The 23,107-nt window shown below is 43.0% G+C and overlaps 7 protein-coding genes across 10 annotated transcripts; 1 reads left to right on the top strand and 6 right to left on the bottom strand.

The window, feature by feature from the left end:
• Positions 1-242: 242 nt before the first annotated feature.
• Positions 243-1,746, bottom strand: LOC132257149 (glycosaminoglycan xylosylkinase homolog). Its single transcript, XM_059753935.1, has 2 exons — positions 1,347-1,746; positions 243-1,280 (listed from the first exon to the last, which is right to left on the bottom strand). The coding sequence occupies exons 1-2, from the start codon at positions 1,650-1,652 to the stop codon at positions 312-314; spliced, it is 1,275 nt and encodes a 424-aa protein (XP_059609918.1). The 5' UTR covers positions 1,653-1,746; the 3' UTR covers positions 243-311.
• A 118-nt stretch (positions 1,747-1,864) lies between these two features.
• On the bottom strand, positions 1,865-3,708 carry LOC132257265 (uncharacterized). The gene is made up of 5 exons (XM_059754104.1): positions 3,192-3,708; positions 2,865-3,128; positions 2,583-2,803; positions 2,187-2,301; positions 1,865-2,132 (listed from the first exon to the last, which is right to left on the bottom strand). The coding sequence occupies exons 1-5, from the start codon at positions 3,706-3,708 to the stop codon at positions 1,876-1,878; spliced, it is 1,374 nt and encodes a 457-aa protein (XP_059610087.1). The 3' UTR covers positions 1,865-1,875.
• LOC132257179 (BLOC-1-related complex subunit 5) lies at positions 2,437-9,029 on the top strand. The gene is made up of 4 exons (XM_059753972.1): positions 2,437-2,490; positions 3,965-4,408; positions 7,949-8,137; positions 8,198-9,029. Exons 2-4 carry the CDS (start codon positions 3,968-3,970, stop codon positions 8,411-8,413), a joined length of 846 nt encoding a protein of 281 aa, XP_059609955.1. The 5' UTR covers positions 2,437-2,490; positions 3,965-3,967; the 3' UTR covers positions 8,414-9,029.
• On the bottom strand, positions 4,851-6,716 carry LOC132257162 (uncharacterized). Its single transcript, XM_059753949.1, has one exon. The coding sequence runs from the start codon at positions 6,459-6,461 to the stop codon at positions 5,157-5,159; it is 1,305 nt and encodes a 434-aa protein (XP_059609932.1). The 5' UTR covers positions 6,462-6,716; the 3' UTR covers positions 4,851-5,156.
• A 411-nt stretch (positions 9,030-9,440) lies between the features above and the next one.
• LOC132257178 (putative fatty acyl-CoA reductase CG5065) lies at positions 9,441-11,472 on the bottom strand. Its single transcript, XM_059753971.1, has 4 exons — positions 11,090-11,472; positions 10,481-11,028; positions 9,610-10,409; positions 9,441-9,542 (listed from the first exon to the last, which is right to left on the bottom strand). Exons 1-4 carry the CDS (start codon positions 11,193-11,195, stop codon positions 9,455-9,457), a joined length of 1,542 nt encoding a protein of 513 aa, XP_059609954.1. The 5' UTR covers positions 11,196-11,472; the 3' UTR covers positions 9,441-9,454.
• A 1,400-nt stretch (positions 11,473-12,872) lies between these two features.
• On the bottom strand, positions 12,873-16,141 carry LOC132257224 (sodium-independent sulfate anion transporter-like). The gene is made up of 5 exons (XM_059754055.1): positions 15,354-16,141; positions 14,536-15,212; positions 14,148-14,478; positions 13,633-14,081; positions 12,873-13,566 (listed from the first exon to the last, which is right to left on the bottom strand). The coding sequence occupies exons 1-5, from the start codon at positions 15,373-15,375 to the stop codon at positions 13,129-13,131; spliced, it is 1,917 nt and encodes a 638-aa protein (XP_059610038.1). The 5' UTR covers positions 15,376-16,141; the 3' UTR covers positions 12,873-13,128.
• A 323-nt stretch (positions 16,142-16,464) lies between these two features.
• On the bottom strand, positions 16,465-22,018 carry LOC132257177 (uncharacterized). 4 transcript variants are annotated; one of them, XM_059753967.1, is made up of 8 exons: positions 21,901-22,018; positions 19,779-20,027; positions 18,771-18,880; positions 18,087-18,669; positions 17,635-17,970; positions 17,374-17,574; positions 16,917-17,030; positions 16,465-16,853 (listed from the first exon to the last, which is right to left on the bottom strand). In XM_059753967.1, exons 2-8 carry the CDS (start codon positions 19,956-19,958, stop codon positions 16,737-16,739), a joined length of 1,641 nt encoding a protein of 546 aa, XP_059609950.1. In that variant the 5' UTR covers positions 19,959-20,027; positions 21,901-22,018; the 3' UTR covers positions 16,465-16,736. The 4 variants fall into 4 exon arrangements, with proteins under 4 accessions (XP_059609950.1, XP_059609952.1, XP_059609951.1 ...); XM_059753969.1 differs by having other exon boundaries at positions 17,386-17,574; XM_059753968.1 differs by lacking the exon at positions 21,901-22,018 and adding an exon at positions 21,122-21,377.
• Positions 22,019-23,107: the final 1,089 nt, after the last annotated feature.

The following is a 23,107-nucleotide window of genomic DNA, read 5'->3' as shown; positions in this document are numbered from 1 at the left end:
GATCTTTCCTATTTTGGGTCACTATCGATTTTCCACCCCCGGAGAATCAAGTGAATTCTCCCTCCCCCCCAACAAGTGTCTGCAGCACTTGTTATTGCGCCATTTCAGGCCACACGCTCTGAATGGGGGCACCCTCACGCCATAAAATATGCATCTCAGATTCTCAGGGGCACAGAGTTTCACTCATTGCACCCGAACTTGATTGGGTATCAATGCCCAAGAGCGAAGAAAAACTGCGCCACTCAATTCAAATCACTTTTATTTGCTCAGGTCAACAATTGCTAATAGAGTTTGGCAAGGGGAAGAACAGATTATCTTAAAATAGACTCGCCGTGCTTCTGCAGACAACCCTCAACTGTGCTGTAGACCAGCAACAGTCTCCTCTCCACCGCCTCAAAGTGCTCCTCAGTGAGAATTGGATACAACAGATCGTACTTGGTGAGATCCTCGAGTGTCTCCGTGAGACTGCCGCCCGAGAACATCTTCAATCGATGCCACGTTGACTTCCGGATCAGGCAGCACTGATACAGTGGCGCCAGGATGTCAATAAAGTCCGTCCCAGGATTCCCAAAGCCCTTCCCATTGTCCATGAGCAGCAATCTCTCGTTCCGCGTCTCGTAGTGATGCCGATCGCCATTCTGGATGAGGAAGTCAAACACAGCGGCATCAATCAAGTCCAGCAAGCGCGTCATGGACATTCTCTCCTTCACGGTGTCGCAGTACTCCTCGTCCTCCTCCCACTGCGCCTTCACGTGGTCCTTGTACGTGCGCTGCCACGGTGATCGCTGTTTCCCAATCCCACCAGGCACCAGCAGAAGCAGCGTTCCCTCCAGTTCATTCGACTCCTCCTCGCCACACACGGCTTCGGTGTCTCTGCAGTAGAAGCACTTCCCGAACACGCAGTACTGACTGCCATTCCGCACCTCCATCGTCTCCTTCAGCTCCTTGTCCGCCCGTCTGTACACATCTCTCATGTCTATCCGTCTGCCCACGGCGATCGGCGTCCACCGGAGATTTAGAATCGCTCCCAGATAGAACGCCACAATCTCCGCCGTGTGGCGATCCTTCCCTGAGTACACAGCCCCCGAGAACACCGCATCCTTCTCGTACCACTTGGGCTTGAAGATGGCAATCTGACTACCCGCCAGACGCAGCATCAGCTTCAGTTGCGTCCCTTTCGGGCTGTTCTTGGCCCTGACAATTCCCTCCTGCTGCAGAGCACGCACCACCGCGCCCACGCCCTTCGCATAGGCCGGGTAGATCTCATTATCCGCCACCCACTGCAAAAATTAAAATAATATTCAGCTATCCTGCGCTCTCCATTCGTCCGGTCACTTTCCACTAACCTCTTTGGCTGCATTCCAAACACTCGAAATATTCACATAATTGCTCGGCCGCAGGTTCTTCAGCAGCTCCTTGCGGATGGCCAGGTACTTGGGGCTCCTCGTGCGGTACTGGTCCTCCAAATTGTCTGCATTTTCCACGATTTTCGCCTCAAAATCCCCACTTTTGGGCACCTTTTGCTGCTTTGCCAAGTCCTTCTTCGCAATTTGCTCATTGAGCCTCGACAAGAAGTAGAAGTTTAGTGAGAATATCAACAGGAAGAGACTCACGAGCAGTCCGGCGATCAGGCAGATGCGTTTTCTTATCATCTGAGCCTCATTTGCACACGAGAAACTCAATTTTTGTTGCGAAAAACTAAGAAAATGCAGAACTCTTTGGCCAACGACTAAACATAAACAAACCACACAGAAGGATTTGACAGTTCGCTCTGCGCGGGATATTTTTTCCGCGCGCCGATCAAAATCAAGACAATTTCCACAATTTCAATGAAAAAGCTTTGAAATAAATAATTTACTCATGATTCTCGTGATATTAAATATTATCGCATATATTTTGCGAGTAGAAGAGCTTGAATCCCCGTCCAACGGTGGCTCCATTTGTGCGCACGGGAAGAATCAATGGACCGGCTGAGAAATCCGTGACCGGAAAGCTCTTCGTGAAGTCTTCACTTCTGCTTCCGTCATTTAGTCTCTCTCCGCACAATCTGACTCCATTTATTGCGATGTAGTCGTCAGCACAGTTGAAAATCTCGGCTCCGGCTTGTTTCGGGGGAATTATGCTCACACCGTCTGAAAAATGTTGATAATCAAAGAGAGATTTTTGCTGTCGACGCAAAATTTTACCTTCATCCGTGTTTGTCAGCTGGAATTCCTCCTCGGTATTGTTGACATAATTTGAGTATGAAACTGTGCAGAATCCTGGAATTCTCTTGATGCAGACCACATAATTAAGATTATTCTGTGGGAGAATAAAGAAAATTCCGTTGCTGAATCTGCTCGATATTTTTCGAATAACACCGATATATATCGGATGGGATATTTTTGACAGCTGCAGCTTTTGCCCGTGTGTGCGTGTGTTTTTCAGACAGTTTTTCAGTGAAAGAGAAAACAGCCAGATACAAACGTTGATAAAAAGTGAAAATTCACGGTAAGTAACCAAATTCCGATGATAATATCTGCCCTCAGAGGAACAGTATTTAACCGAGTAGCGGAAAAGGTAAAAATTGAGAGAAAACTCACCAAATAGCTGGGATTTCTCACTGAGACAATCGTCGAGTTGTCCTCATAGTTGAACGTCTGAATGATTCCGGAGGGCTCTGTGAAGTACTGGAGGCAGTTCGGGGGCGCCAGGTTGCTCTTCAGCTGTGTGATCCTCACGCTGAACGCCCTGTTGTCCGCCACGGAGGACAGCATGGAGAGGAAGAGCAGTCTGCTCGCGGAATCTGAGACATCGACGTACACTGAAAGATTGTGAGAGGAATCCCTGAAATCCTGACCAAGTTATCATCCATAGTGACTCACTGTGCTGCCCAGTGTTCACGCCACAGATCACAGGGATGAAGCTGTTGAGATTATTGCCGGACACGACAAATTGATCGTCTGAGCAGAAACCTTCGACTGGCGGACGGAGTTCGAAGAAGACAAACTCAAGCAGGACTTGCTGGACGTCCGGGAGGAGTTTCACGGTCATGGTGCACGCCACACGCTCCGTGATGGGACCTGGGAAGCCTGGATTCTCGAAGTAACTCACTTCTTTGTCGCTGTTTCCGCCGCAACCGACTTGAACTGCAAGGAAAAGGGATTCTATGGATTCCTTCTGCATCTCTTGACGTCAGGAGGAATACCCACAAATGCAGCAGACTCCAAAGCCACTGGCACAGTCCTCAATGCCCACTCCACCCAACTGCTCACACTCCAACTGATGGTAGCAATTCCCGCTGAGTTGCCTGAGGAATTTGTTCGAGGAAGCGCACGGCTCGTTGGGAAACCGCACGATGTTGAAGAGGTTGAGGAACCTCCTGCCCGGTTTATTGACCAATGCCTTGCCCTCTGTGGTCTGATAGTACTTAAACAGACTCATGAGTCGTGTGAAAATATAGCTAAACACCTGATTGAGTGTCGAAGATGATCTTCCTTCGGAAATTTCGTTCTCCATCTCACCAAGATCCTCACTAAAGACGTCCGATCTGCGATTTGAGGGCTCATATCTCAATCTGTAGCGAGTCTTGAGGTCCAAAGACACATGATTGTGGGAAGTGTTGAAGTGATTCTGTGGAGACTTTGTCACAAAAGGCACTAAATGCGTCACATCCTTGGAACAATCAAGATTGATCAGGAGATTCGCGAAGAAGAACACTTTCAACATTGTCGCGAGAGCTGAAGATACACTCACTATCGCGGTGACATCTTAACTGATGTCTGTCGAAGGGATTTCGGCGCATTTAAACAAGTGCACGAGTGCAGCAGAGCTGAAATTGTGGGACAAGAGATGTTGGAGAAGATTCCACAGAGGCAAACATGCAAATCTAAGAAATTGTCAAGCGTGTGATTCTCTCACGATATTCTTCTCTCTCTCGTAACACCATTTCTAATCAGAGGCGATCTTCTTTGTGCTTTTGCAGGACATGGGATCGGAGCAGTCGACCGCGGGCCAAGGAGTCGCTGCCACTCCGGCCAGGCGGCCTCCGAGTGAAGCTCGACTGTATCGTGGGAACACAATCGCTGTGCCTGACAGTGCTTTGAGGAATTCTAGTCAGATTGTGGCGGAAGAGGCAGTGGCAGCTCACACAGACTCTCGCCCATGCTCGCCACCGATCAGCGTCTGCTCCGACTCAGATCTGCCCTACATTTCCTACACGGATCGCCCAATTGGCGACTCGCCGAAGATCAGGAGCAAAGGCCCTCAAGCGAGACTGACGCGCGCCAACACCAGTGCCACGACCAAGAAAGCCTCCTTGCCCAGGGGAAAGATCCGCCCGGGCTCCACAGCGCACAATATTGTGGTGGTGAAGGCGGCCACGAAGGAGGGTGGCATCGAGAAGGATCCCGACATTCTGAGACTCCAAGTGAGTGTTTTGTGCGTTTGTGTCTTCACCTCGACATTCCCTCCCACACTGCTAATGATTCTCCGCAGAGAGATACTAATTTGGGGTCATCAATTGAACGCGGGCGACTTTTGATGGCTTTCTTGTTAGATTTTTTCATTCTTTGAGCAATTTCCGCGTATTGGAATGGAGATTTTTTTGGAAATTGATCCCATAAATTGACGCTTGTTTATGGATTTGAGAGCATAGAATTTTGATATTTTGCTTGAATTCAATTAACACACACAAAAATTGCTATACTTTCTCACAAATAATCCCGCTAACTTTAGAAAACCTACAATTAATTTGAGGATTAAACCTTTTACAGCAAATAATCATAATAATAATCTTTCAGTCAAATCACAAAGCATTTTGAGAAATCATTGTAACATTCCACAATGATGATCTCAGAATGATTCCTTTTACGAAAAATCTCTCTTTCTTGCTTTCAATGTAGATTGTTTTTCGTGGCTTTATTTTTGCAAATAAAAAACACACATTTATGCACATTACTGTAAAATAGTTAAATTAATCGTTACACTATGTGTTGGCTTAATGTTCTTGGCATGTGTTTTCTCGTGTAGATTTGTGCGCTGAGCCACAAACAAGTCACCCTATATAGTGATTAGTTGGTCAAAAAGTATTATTGAGTGCCTGGTGTCTTATAAATCACTGTGGCGTGTCACTCTCGCGGGCAGCGCGAAGGTATCTCTCTCTTGCCTTTTCATCATCATATATCTGGAAGTCCAACGCCCACGCGAGCCACGGCGGTGTCGCGAATGCTCAGCGGTTTCCTCTCGCTGGTGTTTGCGCCTGTGGTGGTGTCATTGAAGAACGAGATGCTCGACTTCAGGTGCTGATGTGCCCTCAAACGCGCCTCATTCGGCACTTCGGATGGCTTTGGTGACTCCCTCACGGTGTTTGAGCGCTGAACAGGTCGTGATTTTGGCGGTTCCACTGGTGGCGGTGAGCGTGGCTTCTCATATCTGTCCTCATCTTCTGGAATCATGTACTTCACTGTCCTCTTCCTGGGCTCGGGCTCGCGATAGAGCGTCTCGCGGGGCTGATAGTAGTACCGATCGATGGGCATTGGTTGATGCAGGATCATCTGTGGCTCATCGTGGAGGAATTCAGGGCGAATTCGGGGGTTTCTGTACGCTGGAACAACGCGATTTTCATAGTAATATTCCTCCTCGGGTCTCACAACTCGAGACTTGATCACTCTCACGGGCATCTCATCGTAATCGTATCCATTGCGATAGACAAACTCCTCTGGCTCAACTTCCACGCGTCTCGTCTTCAGGATGGGCTTCACTTTGGACTGCTTAAGTGTCTCAATCTTCTCCTCAGTTCGTCCATTTGGGCCTATCTTGAGATTTTGCACCTGCTTGTTGAGCTTATGTAAATCCATATCCTCATCATCCTTCTTCAGCGTGAGATTCTCAACAGACTTGGATTTGCTGATGTTCTTTCGGGAGATGTTGGATTTCTTGGAAATATCATCATTCTTAATAGCAATTATGTGTTCTTTCTTACTCGATGATGGTTTTTCTGACTGATTTTCCGTAAATGATATCTTCTTTTCCACCACTTTTGCCGGAGAGGCGCTTCTGGTGATGTTCTCTGACTTCTTCGTCACACTTGGCTCCGTGACGTAATCGTAGAATTCAATCTTGGACGACAAAGTTTGTCGCTTCTGATCCTGAAAGCCCTTGTCGATCGATGGTCGTCGAATGGGATCCTTGGTGGTATCGACGTGATCGTAGAACTCAATGCGGGACTTCATTTGCTTCCTCACCAGTTCCTTGGGCGCCACATCGTCACTGATGGCATTGTTGTTCCACTGTGAAGTGGATGGCGTGTCCGATGGTCTGCGTCGTGCGGCCAAGACGGTTTCTCTGTGCGATGACTCACGAACAGATGGTGTTGTGGCTTCATCTGGCCAGTACATGTGAGACTCCTGACGATTGGGACCACTGCCATTCCTGCGCATCATCTTATCCGTGAGTCCTGTGAAGAATTTCCCGTTGATCATCTTCGTCACTCGCTCGCACTCACTGTCCTTTCACTTTCATCCAAAAATAAAGAAAAAGGTTTAGAGAGAGAGGTTTTGGGCGCAAAAAATCACTTCCTCTGCGCTAGCAAAACTAACAGATCACACGAACGATCGAACTGACACTGAGACGCGCGCGCTTGAGTTGGGCGAAAATTGCGGTCGATGGCAAATCTGAGATGTCGAGAGTCCACACAGTTTTCTCAATTTGGCAATGCACGCAAATAAAAAGAACAAGACGGAATGATATAATTTTTCCATTCATTGTTATTAAAGGCCTGCCTACACAAACCACGAGGCCTGTCATGCAAAGTAGCCAAACGGCGACGACGATGGCATGTCGAATATGTATAGCCATCTATTTCACTCCACAAGACGCACTCTGGGAATTTCTTGGCCTGGAAGATTGAGTGCTTTTGCAACCTTGATGCACTTCCCACTCTCACAAAAACACTTTACATCTCTCACTCTCTGCCAATACCGCACTATATGTTTACACATGCTGAAATTACAAAATATTGTGTTTATTTGTGACATTTCCACTCGAAAAAAGAAAAACATCAGCATAAAAGCCAACCATAACGATCGAATCCACCTTCATTGATGCTCTGCATTTGTTGTCTCTTTTCGCAAGTTCAATGCGATGGCTTTTCTCGCGAGAGTGTCTCTCTAATTGATGCCAGAGGACAGAGAGATAATGCTTAAAAGCTAAGTGTGTGTCTGATTGCAGCACTTTTCCCCCACCACTTCCATGCTTTTCCTCTCCTTCAATCACCCACTTTAAATGCGTTTGTAATTTGCAAGTAAATTACTAATTTAGATTAAGCACTAATTCATCTGTGATGTCTCTGCTTCGCTTTCAATGGAATATTTTCGGTGTCATTATATTGTAGTTCTTGTGCAATCGATGCTTGATTTGTTGCTTTAATTAAAGCTCTCACCCTCGCACTTGATGTTCATGTTGATTTCAGTTGTGAATTCGTAATGCAATTTATCATGCAAATACTCAGAGTTGAAATTCTGTATTACATCGTACGTCCATTCAAGGGGTGGATAAGTGGCTTTTTACAGTGAATCTTGAGTAAATTAAATTGAATAATTCGGTAAATCGATACGAAATTAAATAAATAATTTAATTCCATAAAAATAGCATTTTATATAGTAAAAATTTGTTCAGTTTTACAATACCTTTAAACACTTTGAAAACTCAGTACAGTTATTGATTAATGATTGAAGGAATATTGATTGAATAATCGACAGATCGAAATACAAGTGAACCGAGATCGACACTATTATTCACCTCTTAGTGTGTAATGTGAATAATCAGGGGGTTAAGTGATTAACGCGACGGTATTTCGTTGGGAAGAAGTAATGAAAATTCTGTCTGTTGATAATCCCTGGGCTTTCCGGCAATTGCAACATTGCAACATGCGGTAATTGAAGCTGATTGAGTGGGTGATTTCTTGCAGAGCATTCCTATGTTCTTGCCTGTGATGCGTGGCACGCTGTCGTTGCCAGCCAATCGTGATCCGGAAGTGATGGAGCGACTGCAGCCTGTTCATCTCAACAACATGTGTCGTCGTGTTCAGGCGCACTACAGTGTGATGGCCAATCGAGTGGCGGCCGATCAGGCTCAGCTCACGGCGAAGGTGAAAGAGGTATTTTGAGGGCATTTTCATGACTCCTCCTGAGGATCATCTGAGCATTTATCCTTGCAGATTGATGGTGAGATTGGCAGAATGCACGGCGTCATGTGCGAGAGACAAAAGACATTTTCCACATATGCTGAGCACTTTGCGAAGCTTCACAGTGTTTCGCAACAGCTGAGCAGATGCAATGCGATTCTCAATGAGACCATCGCCAGTGCGGAGGTGCTCAATAATTTTCTGGAAATCGAGGACAGACTAGAACCATTTGTGTGGACGACGCATTAAATAAAGGAGAAGAAGAAAAAGGAGTTGTAAATGAGGGAGAGAAAAAAAGTGCATTGGTGGAATTTTTTTCCAAATTTCCTTATTGATCCATTGATCTCCTTTTTGGCTTTTGCGCTCGTCTACAAAGTGATAAAAAGAGGCGAAGATTAATTTATTTTATGTAATTCATTAGGCTAGGTGATGACGTGTATTTATTTTCCATTTGGAAAACAGACAGGCTTTTAGCGGATTAATTGCTGACAAATTACAAAATTACTGAATTAGTAGAGTATAAAGTCACACAAGTGCGCGCGGTGCAATAAAAAGAAATGAGATTATATTGGATATCATGCGCACGGAAATACGATAATGCAGTGATTTCTTATGCTGCCTCACAGAGTAATGTTAATGGCGTGCACTTTTCCTTCATCCTTCTCTCCTACTTGTCATTAGTCTAAAGTCTCTCCTCTCAAACAGTGTGTCGATATATATATATAGAGGAGAAAAAAACCAGTTGTCACATATCTAATTATATGACAAATATGTACACTTTCTACATAAAAGCATGTCAAAAAATTATTGCAACATTCAACATCTTCATTAAATGGTGCGTATATTGGGTTTGTGAATTAATACCTTACCTGATCCAGATTCCTTCTCACTTTGCCCCAGTCAATTGCGAAATATTTATGATCGATAATGTGTGCAATTTCATCGAGAAGATAGAGAGAGAGAGAGGAGAAAAAGATTTTCACTCAATTGAATCTATATGGGTTGTGAGAAAGCTTTATTTGAAAACTCCCATTACAATATTTCTCTTTTTCTCTGTACGTTGTGCGATTGCAACAAATTAATAAAAGACTTTAATGGCTACCAGGGAAAATTACCTACACTTTGTGGCGTGAAAAAGTCACTTATTTTATAATTTTACCAAGGATTTCTCAATGGATTTTCTTGCTATAGTGTGTGACAACTTTCGTCACACATGGCCTAAGAAGAGACTAACTAAAGCTATATTGCAACACAAGTTTGAAGGGTTTCATGATGATGATGATGATGTTATCAAATGCGTTGGAATATTGGTTTGAAGATGAAATTGTAGAGCAGGAAAGCTAATCCCAGTTGGAGGACACGCTTGAACCAGTAGAGTCTGCAAGAGAAGCACACAAAAGCTCATAATGACGATAGAGTAGAAGTGATTTCAGTGATTTCTCTACCTGTTAAGTTTCTTCCTTGCCTTCTTCATGCTCTCCAGGCCGTCTTTCAGGACGAATTGTCTGATGCCCAGCATGTAGGACTCGACGTAAGAGTCCCAATCCATATTCGTCATGTCGCAGTTGAACTCCTCGCCATCCTTTGCCTCCTTTGCCGTTCGCATGAGTTGCCGAAAGTTGCCATTGTCAAACACCCACTCGTGCATTGCGAAGAATTCTCCTGTGTTTGCCGCCGCCTGGAATCTCTTCGCGATCTTCATCATGATGGGCTTCAGGCCTTGCATTCGCATTATAATGTCGAAGATGTAGGCTGGCAAGAAGTGCAGAAATGCCTCAACAATCTTGTGCATCAGCCTATTTGTGCGATAGCTGAAGCCGGGATACAACATCACGTACTTGGTGGGATTTATCCGTGCCCACTTTTCCGTGATTCTGCCATAGTCATACCAGCCGACGGGGTTGATCTGGCCAGATGTGCAGTTGTAGACGGTGATGGAGCTCTTCTTGTAGTTGCACACGTTCGCCCAGGCGGCGGTTATCAGGGTGTTACTGACGATGTCCACGGGAATGAGGTCCATGATGCACTTCTGATCACACATGATGCTGCTGATGGTGCCGCGGCCGATCTCCATCATGATGCCAGTGATGCCGTACACATTGTCCACCCAGCCGGGGAAAGGCTCCTTAATGGAGCCCGTCACGATTGAGGGTCTCACTATGCACACGGGGATTTTATTCGTGTACTCTGCGACCACTTCCTCAGCCATGGATTTGGTCAGCGTGTAGGTGTTGGGATGCGTTCCCTGGAAAGTCACACAAGCATATTTGAGGTGAAATAGCTGAAATACTGAGCAAATGATTCAAATTAACTCACCTGCAATCGATCTGCGAATGAATCTATGATTTCTTTTGGTAGTACTTTGATGCACTTGATGAACGTGTCCTTATCTAATGGTCCTTTGGTCGCGTACACAGTCTCGCCCACGTACTTCAATCCTGGATTACTGTAGGCTGTGGACACGTGAACAACACTCTTCAGCTTTTTCATCTTGCAGCACAAATCCATCATTGTCTGCGTGCCAAGTGTGTTGAGACACGCGGCATCCCTCAGACTCTCATTGAATTTCACTGTGGCGGCAACGTGAAAAACCACTGTGACATTTTCCATCACCTTCGTCATGCTCGTCTCGTCCAAGCCAAACGACATCTCATTGATGTCACCAGCGATGCAGGTCATTTTGTCAAGAGCGAGAGGATCGCGCGCCCGTACGCGATCAAACACTGGGTTTTTCACGAACTCTTTGAAGCGCTGTTCGCTGGTGAGACCGCGATTCGATCTGAGGAGCACGTAAATGGCTTTGATGTCATCACAACTGAAGAGGAGCTTCTCAATGAGGACCTTTCCGAGGAAACCCGTGCCGCCTGGAAGATAATGAAAGCAGGCTGAAGATCACACTCCGGAGAATATCACTAATTTCCTCACCAGTCACAAAAACCACGCCGTCTCGATAGAATTCTCTGATGCTGCTGTAATTTCTGTCATCATCCGTGTTGTTGTTGTTCATAAAAATCTCCGTCTCGGCCTCCATTCTTCAGCAAAGATCCTCAACTCAAGATGATGATCAAAGTACAATTCTGCACGCGGAAAGATGAATTATGTTCGTGTGAAAGCTTGACTAAATTTGATGCTTAAAAGTTAAAATTTCGCGCATTTCCCGCAGAAATGTTTGCGATTTCGTAACCCAAAATTGAATCTCCAAGAGAGTCGCGTGAAAGTCTTTTACTCTATGAGACTCTATCTATGCTCTTTTTTACACTCTGCATCCAACATTTCCCTCCCAACAGAGTCACATAATGCAATAGATATGCTGCTGGTTTTCTTTGCGATTGCAATTAATAGGAGTGCATTGAAAAACTCTCACTTTGCACTGTGTGTGAATATCGTTGCGCGCGCCAAAGTTACAATAACCACGCTTTATTACACTGCCAAACGAAATTTCCATTGCACTCCATCCATTTGCAATTCGCCCGAATTATTCCTTATGCGATCTTGTGCAATGTATTGTCCTCAAAAAATAAGAAAAAAAGCACGAGACTTGAGGCTTGTGTGTGTCGATTTTGAAATGTTTCTCTTGCCAATATAATTGAGGGTTGTTATTTCTCTCAAAATACCTTTTGAGATGCATTTCAATGCGTGTGAAAAATCGACATTTTGCAAAGTGTTCCGGAAAAAAATCGTGAATTGTTTCAACTTCAAATGAAAGTGAAACTATGAGCATCACAATGTACGTAAAATAACGTGAAGAATGTTTCTTTTTGTAGTCTCACGATGATTAAAGAATATTTGTATGATCTTTTGATAAGGAAAATATGTGTCAAAGGATGTTTTAAGTGTGAAAATTACATGTTTTAGATTCTGTAATGAATTAACACGCCCTCAAGCAATTCTATTCTAATGTGAGAATATGAAAATGGTTGCAATTGAATTAAATTATTCATTCTATTACATAGAATCTCAAGTGTGTTCAGAAAGCGCGTGTGTAGCGATAATCTCACACGCCACTGTACAGTGGCTCTAGTCGGCTTTTAGTGCAGATGAAGAAGTGTACATCTCAATAAAAGTGTTGAGCCGCGACGGGTTGTCTTCCGGAAATTCACACAATCCAGTTTGAATGCACTGTGTTACTGTGAGAGTTGCACAATTATAATTTCAGACAATTCTGCACTATTCTTTCCAATGGAAACCCCGAAAATTGCCCTTTGATCTCGTTTGCGATTTCTCCCATTTACAGCATTACATAACGCGACTTTCATGGAAATTCTTGCAAATGTGCAATTTACCAAATGAAAAAAAAGTGAGACAGAAATGTTGCAAAAGAAAATCAGGCCAGTTGAAGAGTTTGGAGAGATTCTCAGAGAATTTCTTGCAAAGAATGCGCGAATTCTTCGTCAATTCGCGTGGAAATCCATGATTTGAGTGTTGATCACAAGAAAGTCTTCACTTTTTCACTTCTTCACTCTCGATGGTTATCCAACTGATTGCTCTGGAGTTCCGCTGAGGACTAAATCTCAGCTCGAGCTGCATCTCTGGCTCTGATGCAGCATGCACTGCTGAGGCTGCTGGGAGGGATGTGTTGCTGCATTTTGGCGGGAGATTTTCATGCTGAGGGGAAACTTTTCACTCTTCTCTCACAATTCTGGGGCGCGGAAAAATTGCCACGCACTGTCATAATGCCCCGGACTGGGCGATGATGCAAGAAAAACTATTTTAATTAGAACTTTTGCGGTGAAATTTAATTGAATGACTTCCTTTGGGCGTCTTTTTTATCTTATCACACACGCGCCTTTCAATGGAAAAGCAATGTACGATGATTGGCGGTTGTTACTGATTGTGCGCTATCGTTGTCTAGAATCAAGAAACCAAAGCACACGAGTTACAAAAGTGCTGGAAAATTTCTTTACAATCCGGTATTTTTTTTCCCTTAAAATCGTCTTTAAGTGTTTTATTGCTAATCATATCTCTTACTCGCGCCTGACTAGCTGACTATCGTCAACTTTAATCAGCGGATCCACTTTGTATCCCAGATCTATTGAGGCTCTGATGTGTTGCATGAGAGGAATTGTGCCATTGCGAATGCCTTCTTGGGTCAAAATCTCCTGCAATTTGCTGTCTTTGTTGCAGAAAATGATATCGTGCTTCATGTCGATGTACTTCTGCAGGGATACTTCGAGGTTCTGCAGAATCAGGAGCTGTTTGTGCTTATTGACATCACCGGCGATGTTTCCAATTCCCTTGGCCGATGTGAAATCCAATCCCGTGAATTTGCTGCAATCAATCACAACGGGAACGTGAAATTCCGCTGCCGCTGTGGCTCTGTTCGTCCTCTCGCGGAGGTAATCAATGCCAGGGAAGTAGAGTCCAGCATTCGGTGTGATCCTAATGTACTGATTCCCATCGAGCTGCAGACGAAGAAGTGATTAATTGACTTTCTGAGTGTTTGTCTTCGCGCATAACGCAATATTTACCTCCTCAACCTTAACTGTGGTCTTCGGTCTGGCCCACATTGATAACAAGTGGAAGCACGTGAGTGCAACACCGACAAGAAGTCCAATCTCAACGCCGAGAACTAGACAGGCGATCAAGCAGCCGCACCACGAGTAGAAATCTCGCCGGTTTTCCCGCCAAAACCTCAACACCAGCTTGAAGTCGATCATGAAGATCACAGCGCAGATCAGAACGGCTGCAAGAGTGGCTTTTGGGATGTAGGCGAAGTATGGCGTGAGGAGACTGAGCGCCAGGACCACAATTATCCCTGTGTAGAGTCCTGCCATGGGTGTTTGCACGCCACTCGCGTGACTGACGGCTGATCGCGTGAAAGCTCCGCACGCGGGCATTGAGCTGAAGCACGATCCGATAATGTTGACAATGCCGAGAGTTAACATCTCCTGTGACGCATCAACTATCCTTCCGGATGCTGTGAAGAGAGAAGTGAGAGGATTTGGTCATTTAGATCTTCTGTAAATAGGCTCGAGAGTCTTACTGAATGACTTGGCGATTGCCACATTCATCAGCACAGCCACGAGTGGAATTACGATGATCCCTGAGCCGAGTTCTGAGCAAATCTCCAGGATGTTGAGCGTCTTGTTGTTGTAGTCAATGCTGAAGGGTGGCAATTGGAAGGTGGGAATTCCAGGTTCAACATTCCCGGATAGCTTGAAAGGCACCTCATCGGCTTGCATTATCCAATGGTAGGCAACTGTTGAGGTGATCAAGACAGTGATGGCATTCCGGGATATGCTAATGTACCAAAGGAATTTCTTCAGACAAATCCCAGCTTTAGTGTTTGTGGACACTGGAATATTGTTGAGGAACTGGAATTGAGAAATTCATTAAATTAAGTGTAAGATTCAACAATATAACAAACTTACTCGAAGACTTAGCAGAGCAATGATGCAACAGAGCCCCAGAAGACTATCGCCCAATTGAATTTCGGAATATCTATTGAACAATCCAATGATGTAGTCAGCAAAGCCCTTGGCTGTGTACTTAATGCCTAAAATCCCCTTCAACTGCGATGATATGATGATCAACGAAGTGGCCGTTGTGAAGGCAGTTGTAACTGGAACTGATATGAATTCCACCAGGAATTCAAGCTTCAGAACTCCCATTAGAAACTCCATAACTCCGGCGAGGAAGGTCAGAATCACGACAAATTCCACAGGTTTATCCATGGTGAATTGCAGAGTGAGCAGAGCCATCAGATTTGTCGGTCCGATGGAGACTTGAGGAATGCTGCCGAAGAGCACGTAGAGAAAACTCCCGGCGAAGGCTGAGTATAGGCCGTATTGTGAGGGTACATTGGCCAGGGCGGCGTAGGCTATGGCTTGAGGGATCATCGTGAGTCCGAGAGTGATTCCGGCTATCAAGTCCGATATCGCCGTCTTCGCATTGTAGTCTCGAATCCACGAGAGAATGTGAATGCGCCGCAAAAGGAAGGCTTTGACTTTGTGATCGCGCCTCTGGATTAAAGATCCGCGTCGAAGGAATGACGGTCGTGGCGTAGATCCGACATTCTTGAGTCTTGCCGTCTCCTCAGCATCGGACACTGGATGGATGGCGAAAGAATAGTGAATTTATCAGGCTTTTTGCGTGCAATTGAGACTGTATTTGTGTGATTTCAAGAAGGTCACTCAATTGAGTTTCTTATAAATATTTTTTTTTTTAAGAATGCACAACAAATATTTACCTACTAAATTTACTGTCTTCATATCTATAACAGATTACACTTAAAATGTTTGTATTAAGCGAGGAGAGAGGGTGGAACGAAAGACGGGGAAAAGATCACAATGGGCGTTATGTAATGTCTTAACGATCATGGAAATTTTTTTTTGCTAATATTAATAACGAGTATCCAAAGATCACAGGATCACAAGAACAAGTTCACACAATATAAGTCAAAACGTCACGAATTTCTATACAAATAAACTGATGGTCCTCTAAGTACTTGTCTCGGGGTCTGCCTCCATGTGAGTGATTAGCTTTGTGCAAGTGTCTCTGTTATCAGATGAACGTCTCGAGGGGAACTAAAAGTGTAGTGTGAGACTGATAAATCACTGCGATCTCGAAATTTTTATCAGAATTTCCCGTAAAATGGCTGTTTATCTCGTGAGATGGTGAGGAAGAGGAGAGGCTTTTATGTGTTGACGAGCGCGACTTAAATTGTTGCGATAAACATATTTCAGTGGAATAGAATGGAGGTCTTAAATTGCGATAATGAGTCCGAATTGCCATTCAATCTCCTCGTCTTCCAGCATAATAGGAATTTTCGTAATGTCGTCCACTCTATGATGATTTCCTCTTCATTCACTAGCGCCGTGACGTCATGTCTGCGCGCGCGGAGAGGCAAAAACCCAAAACAGCACAATCACTTCAATCTCAGCCTAGCACGCAATTCTCTCGAAAGACTGATTGCTCTGGGCCACAGACGATGAGGTCTGTGAATTGTATCTGGAGCAGAAGACGACTGAATCCGGTGACGATGAGTATCCGTGTGTAATTGCTGCTGGCTGAATTGTTTGAAAAGTTATGGCCAGATTAGATAAGATAGGCGATACAGGAGTGATTTGTAAAGTGATGCTCATACAAGTTCCCCTCTTATCATTTACAATTCTTTCTTCCACACCTATTGATTCACCATTGATTGCCATTGAAGGGGACTTTTAGCCTTCTTTTCTCTCTCTCCGGAAATCAATCAATCAAGTTGAAGCACAGAATGGGAACTGAATCAATAATTGCTGCGTAAAATATCATCATCGAGTCAAGTGATGAATTGAAGAAGAAGAAAAAAAGCCCCACACTTTAACACTCAGTAATTTTTATTACAAATTAAGATCAATTGATATAAAAAGTGTGACAAATTGAAAAGAGACTTCATTTTTTAAGGGATATTTGAAGGTACTTTTTATGTACAAAAAAGGGAAGAAAGATAAACTTAGCATAGAAAACTCACGTAATTCACTAACATTTTGCAAGATAAAGTCTTTCCTTTAACAGAGAAGAATCATGATTTAAGGGAGAATTTATGTCTATTTTGTATTTTTCACGCTTTATTGGTTAAACCGGGTTAATTTCAACGAATCTTCTTCGCAACCTGTGCAATTAGTTCATCAACACGTTCACTGGCGCCTTTGAAAGTGGACGGATTTGGTCCAATCATCTGCACAAGCTGTGGGACATCAGGCGAAACCTGAAGAGAGAGAAATTTGTATTATTTTCGAGGATATTAAGGGTGTTAAAGAGTGCATTTCACCGTTATGAAACGAGCGAGAGCCTTGATTGTTCTGAATAAATGCTCCTCATTGGGTTTGGCGTTGAAGAACTGCAGAATAGCCATCGCCAACTCAACAGCAACATCGTCAAACACCTTAAAAGAGAGAGAAAAAGACACGATGATAAACATTCTTGTACGGCGATTGAGTTTGATAGGTAATTTTAGAGAATATCCATTGAATCTGCTTGCTGTTATAGTGCGAAAGCCACAACAATAAAATTTTCTTCAGTTCATTAGATCACGATACCTTGGAAAGTGATCCTTTGGGTAGCATTTGACGAAGCTTTTTAGCCCGATGGAGTTTCTGTGGAAATAAAAATTCACCCTCCAAAGTATCTTCATTCACAATTATCAAAACATTTTAACCACGACAGCAGAGCAGATTGCATGGATTCTCGCGGGATGAGTGAGAATATTTCTAAGAAGCGATACAGACCACGGTTTTTACCTCCTTGCACGCCAAGTTGTGGATGATGGCGGTGCCCAGATCCTGAAGGGTGGGACAGGAGGCCAAGAGACAGTGAACCGCCACTTTCGTCGAGGCGCGAATATTCGATGTCTGGCCACCGTTGTAAGTCCACTCGGAGATGTACAGCAGCCACTCGGAAGAGCTGGAGTTCTCGAACAAATTGCACATCTGCAGAGACACAGAAATGTTAAGCATTTGATGCATAAATTTCACAAATAACAGACTTACAAAGAGCGCGAGCGCCTGTTGCTCCTCAGGAGAGTGACGATCGATGTCTTGTGCGTAGTTCATGAGCACATGATCGCGCCTGTCTTGGTGCAAAAGCAGGATCACATCGTCTTTCAGGGCGGCATTGGCCAGAGCTCGAAGCAGGTGAACTCGCGTCTCTGTCGAGATGCCCGGATCGCGGAGGACACGCTCGGCGAAGACGAGGAAGCCATCGCTGAGAGCCCACGATCCTTCGCCCTCCAGCAGATACTGATGCAGCTCCTCAATGGAAGTCTCATCGTCCTTGGACAATTTACCGTCCAGCAGCTTCACGAGGGACTCAAGCTCCACTTTTGGCTGCAATTATTAGAGATTGTATTTGGGTTAATGCCGTTTTGTTTACCAGACCGCAAATTTGGACATTTGGGTCAATGCGCAACAAAGGAAAACCATGAGCTGAAAATTGAACTCACATCGATGTTATTGAAGACCACCGGAGGATCTCTCTGGCGCTTTCGCTCCTCCTCCTCGCGCTTCTCTCTGGCCTCATCCTCCAGCACCTTCTCGGATGGCAGCATCTCAGACGGAATGGCTCCGTCGCCATTCGTCGTGGCGCCATTCACCTCCGCATTGGCCTCCACCTCAGACATGCCGGTGTTTGAGTTGTGATCACTCTCTGAATTGCTGTTGGCGTGATGCTTGCGCTTCTTCTTCTCTTTCTTGCGCTCCTTCTTGGCAATCTTCTCCTTGATGGTGTTGCGACGCTCGTTCAGCGCTAAGGACTGCAGACGTGCCTGCTCTATCTCACTGTTGAGCTCATCAAAGCCCGGACTTGGCTCACGAGCACCGATTTGCGGTTCGAATGAGAAGTGCTGCGTATTCTCGCTGGCGCCTATGCTCTCAATCAGTGGTCCTAAGGTCTGGCCCAGAGGCGTGCCGAGGAACTCCTGCGGCAGGTCCAAGATGTACTTGGGGATGGAGATGCCACAGAGGAACTGGCACAAGTCGTTGGAAAATGTGTTGCAGTTGTGCTTCAGCAGACTGTAGCAGGAGCCTCTGTGGAAGCACAAATCACTGTCTCTGAGTCACTGTCTCAAAATATGGCTGTGCATGACGATGATGGGGTCATGCGCTGGTGATCTTGAGCATCTACTCACCTGAAGGTGCTTTCGGCTAAGCCACGCACGTAGTCCTTGAAGACTTGAAATGGGATGAAAGTCTCGCCGATTTTCTCAACTTTCTGCGGTGCTCCCAAAACGGTTCCGCCCTGAAAATGTGATGTCCGGAGACTCGTTAAAAATATCTCACACCAAGTTGTATATTCACACTCCACCAGAATTTAATCGGCAAATCTTTCGCGTATTCACGAAAACTAAACCGATACTGCAAGAATGTGAAATTACACATGAACTATTCGATAAATGTAGCTATTAAGTGGGTAATTTTTGCTCAAAAAGAACCAAATAAAATCAATTCACCTTCACACTCTGGGAGAAATAAAGTGAAACTTTTGTGAGAGAAAGAATTACTCCTTTGTGTGAAAGTTCTTCCTCGATGTGAAAACGTTTGCTTGGCCAGCGGTGGAAAATGAATTCTCTCCCGTTTATTTTAGAGACACGAAGCCACGACATTCCTTCGGAGTGTTCCTAATTATAGCCCATCGCATACACGAGTATCTCTTTTTTTCCCTATCAACACTCTCATTTCTTCTCTCTCTCTCTCTCTCTCTCTTTATTCAGAAGGAAAAATATCAATGATCCATGATGTGATGCAGCATTTTTTCCGCCACTGAGAGAGAATCTCTCATGCTGAAGAAATGCGCGCAGAAATTCACACAAAATTTATTATAGCAGCATTCCTCGCGGGAGGTGTTTTCTTTTGAATGTGAGGAGGTAGACAAAAAAAGTGACGAGATAAATACGGCGATAGAAGGTGATGAGAAAATTCTCACAGTGAGATTTTGCACATTTTGTCATGTTTCGCGACGATCGAGAGACTTCCGAAATAGAATCCTGATGCGAGACACTATAATTAGACGCCGACACATCGTTTGTTCACCTTTTACGAGATTTCGATATGCACGCCGCTCTCTTCTCGGCGTGATTTGTTTACAAGCACGCCAATAAATCACATGGCGATCGATCTTGATCGCTAGACAAACTCACCGGTGGACAGGCTTGGATGCCCTGGGCGCCGAAGAAGTACTCCCGGCCGAAGACAACGACTCCAGTGTGCCAAACGCCCTCGATGTGCCGGCCCAAGATCATCGAGGACATGACGGCTGCCATGCCCTGGGTCAGATCGTATATATAGAGCTCCACTTTGTGGCTTCCGTCGTCGTCCATCTTCCACACTTCACTCTCACTCCTGCAGTTACACCGTGAATAGACGTGTGTCCAATTGACTCTTGAGATCTGTTCAAGTGAAGATGTGAACATTTATTAATAAATGAGGAATGTGCACAATATATATATGTATTAAAATATGACTTGTGCGCGTCTGGACAGACTGAGAAGCAATCACAGAAAAGGTGCTTCAAATTTCACTCACTCTCCCTCTGCCAAAATACATTAAAATGGCCCGAAAACATTTCACATTAATGAGATCAGCGAATGCGCGTCTCTGTGAGGTGTATAGAATCCAGAATCTTAACGATCATGTCGCAATTTGCAGTGACACGAAATGTTCAAAGTGAAAATTGACTGAATTTATGATCGCGGAAACATAAGATGAATTATTTTTAATTTTTACTACTTTTCAAGCAAGGAAAAAAAACAACGATAATAGAGAAATTTCAAGAACAGTGTTTTTTGTGTGTGAATTATTTTTGTTTATCAATGATAAATTCGCAATGCGTCAATTTATCTATTAAAAGCCCAGCATCAACTTATTATATTCTCCAATGTGACTTTGTCACATCTTCGCATGAATGATGAGCCAAAGCGTGGTGTTATTATTCATCTTATTTGCGAATTATATATTAAATTAATTGCAAAAGACGGTGAATTAATTCGACAAGCACAATTTTAGAAGCTCAACTTCTTCAGATAAATCACATAAATTCCTCTCTCTCTCTGTGAATTTTCTTCCTCATCTTCACTTGCAGTGAGAATTCACACCGTTGAAATCGAAGAAATAATGCGAGAGTGTTTGAATTTGGCTGCGCATAGAATACGAACATTTTTCTCTATAATCGCAATTAATTATACTATTTTATATACACTTCTTTTCCGTCTTCCAACACATGTGACGTCAAGGAGTATTTTTCCCCAAAATTTTCGTCTGTCTCAAAAATACTTCGTTGGTCATTTGCTTGGATATTTTGTGTTGTTGATAATAAAGAAAAAAAGAGTGGCAGAGAAATGTGTGAGTCCTTTTGAATGTCTGCCATGGAAATTTTTTCCCCTTCTTGGTTATGTAAGTGAGGGTGAAAACTGTCTTAGACTTTTTCTTCTGTTGTGTATATTTTTTTTCCTTCACAATCATTGCACAAAAGAATTTCACACACCTAAAAAATATTCACACTAAATAAATCTCTTCCTCTTCACTTGTTGGATTGAGGAAAATAATGCTAATTGCAGCACAATGTGAAGAAGATGTAACAATTTTTGGCGAATTGACTTGCTTGTGCTCTGGCAGAGTCGCGATGTAAACTAGTTGGGAAAATCGGTTAGGTTTTCATGCGATATTTCTTCGTGTTTCTCGAAAATTATGCGCGAAAACTTGTTGGTGGAGGGAAAAGACAGTCTTTTTGCTAAAAATATCCAAAATGTGTGTATTTGAAAAGCCGTCCTTATGACTTCTTTTCTCACCGTTTCGCGCCTCCTCAATAGGTGTGTGCGAGGGAACTAAAGAAGTTATTGATTATAAAGAAATATTTATAAAGTGACATTGAAGTCTAATTCTCTGTTTTTTTGGCACAAGAAAAAATCCACTGTTTTTATTCAGTTTTATTTACTTTCAGATCTTTGGCCTTTAAATTCAATAGAACGTGAATGAGGAATTTTTTTTCTGCTTAGATATTCTTAATAATTGTCCAAGAAAGTATTTGAAATAGAATTTATGGGAAAGTGATGATTAATCGCGCTTCAAAGAAGCTCAGCAAAACCTTTCTGGGCTCGAGGGCATTGAGGACATCCTATTCCGCCCAATTTTCCCAGCTAGAATTATTCTCACTAAATTTTTGTTGATTCTTTTTGCCACGAAAAACAGACACCTGTTAAGTAATGATTTTCCACGGAAATCCCACTGAATTTGCACTCTTTTCTCTAATTGTCGTCAACTCACCTCAAGTCCAGCAACTTGTCTTCCAGTATTTCACAAATCAACTGTGATTTTCTCACTGTATTTTATTCTAGAACGATAAACAAATCTTATTTCATGACTCGTGAATTTCACATTCCTGACATTTGACAATCAATTCCAACTCGTTTGCTATAAATATAGAGATGGCGCAGAAGCAGTGAAAAATTGAAGTTTTGGCGCAATTTTTATTCACCACAAAGTGTATTGGGAATTTCGAATCATGCTATAAAATCCCACTGAAAAGGAAATTTTTCATGACTGAAAAAAGCAGTAGAAAATCAGAGAAATAAAACATATTTTTTCGATTATTCTCTTGAATATATTTCAATAAATTCTTACCTTAGAAAAGAAAAAAAAACTATTTACAGTAAAGTGTTCGTTTTGTGTGTTTTTACTTAAATTTCTATTCAATTGCAATTTCTCACGTTAAAATACATTTTGAAAAAAAGTCTATCTAAAAATTCACTAAAATCAACATTATAAATTAGAAAAGAACATTTATTTTTTTGCGTTTATGTTAATATTTAAGAATATTTTGTTCAAAAAATATTTCTTTGTGTGTTAAATTATCTCTTCTCTTTTCTACAGATTTTTTTATTCCTTGTTTTAATTATGTTAAGCCTTAGAAGAACTAGAAGTTAAAATAGATTATAAATCTTTAATCTTTCCTCGATCGACAGGTTATTATTATTATTCTTTTTTATTAATTCTTGAGACTATGACACATTTAGTTTTCTTTTTATACCATTCTATTATTTATTTTCGTTACTTTGCAATAATAAAATTCTATCTAATTTCTTTTTTGTCTATTCCTAGCAGTTAGTTTGCAACAAATTAGGCACTTTCTTTACTTGCATGTTTTTTTCTTCATCATATAATTCAATTTCTTACTATTCAATAGTGAATTCTACAAACTAGTTCATTGACAAACATAACATTTCCTTGATAATTCTCTCCACATCTAAGTTTTGCTAACGAGTTAATCCCACCAGTTGTTGCTTGAGACTTAATTTAAAAGTACATATAGAGAAAAGATTTAGTGAAATATATAACATTTCTCGGTGGGGTGGCCAAAACAACAAAGTTATCTCTCTCACAATTCCTTTTTTTTTTTATTCACACCACAAAAAAGAGACACAAGTTTTATAGTGTTTCTCTCTTTCGCTACTAAAATCTGAAGCAGTTTTTG

This window comes from Phlebotomus argentipes, unplaced genomic scaffold, assembly GCF_947086385.1.
Source record: "Phlebotomus argentipes unplaced genomic scaffold, Phlebotomus argentipes genome assembly contig_42, whole genome shotgun sequence".
Classification (NCBI taxonomy): domain Eukaryota; kingdom Metazoa; phylum Arthropoda; class Insecta; order Diptera; family Psychodidae; genus Phlebotomus; species Phlebotomus argentipes.
The sequence above is the reverse complement of the archived record's forward strand: the minus strand, read 5'-3'. Positions and strand labels throughout refer to the sequence as shown.

Excerpts from the sequence above, each read along its gene's own strand:
- LOC132257149 (XM_059753935.1), bottom strand. The coding sequence starts at position 1,652 with ATGATAAGAAAACGCATCTGCCTGATCGCCGGACTGCTCGTGAGTCTC. Across the intron at positions 1,281-1,346 it reads TTTGGAATGCAGCCAAAGAG|TGGGTGGCGGATAATGAGAT; the intron begins GTTAGTGGAAAG and ends TAATTTTTGCAG.
- LOC132257265 (XM_059754104.1), bottom strand. The coding sequence starts at position 3,708 with ATGTTGAAAGTGTTCTTCTTCGCGAATCTCCTGATCAATCTTGATTGT. Across the intron at positions 2,302-2,582 it reads TGAGAAATCCCAGCTATTTG|AATAATCTTAATTATGTGGT; the intron begins GTGAGTTTTCTC and ends ATTCTCCCACAG. Across the intron at positions 2,133-2,186 it reads GCTGACAAACACGGATGAAG|ACGGTGTGAGCATAATTCCC; the intron begins GTAAAATTTTGC and ends AACATTTTTCAG.
- LOC132257179 (XM_059753972.1), top strand. The coding sequence starts at position 3,968 with ATGGGATCGGAGCAGTCGACCGCGGGCCAAGGAGTCGCTGCCACTCCG. Across the intron at positions 4,409-7,948 it reads CCGACATTCTGAGACTCCAA|AGCATTCCTATGTTCTTGCC; the intron begins GTGAGTGTTTTG and ends GATTTCTTGCAG. Across the intron at positions 8,138-8,197 it reads TCACGGCGAAGGTGAAAGAG|ATTGATGGTGAGATTGGCAG; the intron begins GTATTTTGAGGG and ends TTATCCTTGCAG.
- LOC132257162 (XM_059753949.1), bottom strand. The coding sequence starts at position 6,461 with ATGATCAACGGGAAATTCTTCACAGGACTCACGGATAAGATGATGCGC.
- LOC132257178 (XM_059753971.1), bottom strand. The coding sequence starts at position 11,195 with ATGGAGGCCGAGACGGAGATTTTTATGAACAACAACAACACGGATGAT. Across the intron at positions 11,029-11,089 it reads CGGCGTGGTTTTTGTGACTG|GCGGCACGGGTTTCCTCGGA; the intron begins GTGAGGAAATTA and ends ATTATCTTCCAG. Across the intron at positions 9,543-9,609 it reads GCAAGGAAGAAACTTAACAG|ACTCTACTGGTTCAAGCGTG; the intron begins GTAGAGAAATCA and ends CTTCTCTTGCAG.
- LOC132257224 (XM_059754055.1), bottom strand. The coding sequence starts at position 15,375 with ATGAAGACAGTAAATTTAGTAG. Across the intron at positions 15,213-15,353 it reads GAAGACAGTAAATTTAGTAG|TGTCCGATGCTGAGGAGACG; the intron begins GTAAATATTTGT and ends CCATCCATCCAG. Across the intron at positions 13,567-13,632 it reads CCACAGTTAAGGTTGAGGAG|CTCGATGGGAATCAGTACAT; the intron begins GTAAATATTGCG and ends CTTCGTCTGCAG.
- LOC132257177 (XM_059753967.1), bottom strand. The coding sequence starts at position 19,958 with ATGGACGACGACGGAAGCCACAAAGTGGAGCTCTATATATACGATCTG. Across the intron at positions 18,881-19,778 it reads GCATCCAAGCCTGTCCACCG|GGCGGAACCGTTTTGGGAGC; the intron begins GTGAGTTTGTCT and ends TCACATTTTCAG. Across the intron at positions 16,854-16,916 it reads CTCTCGCTCGTTTCATAACG|GTTTCGCCTGATGTCCCACA; the intron begins GTGAAATGCACT and ends CTCTCTCTTCAG.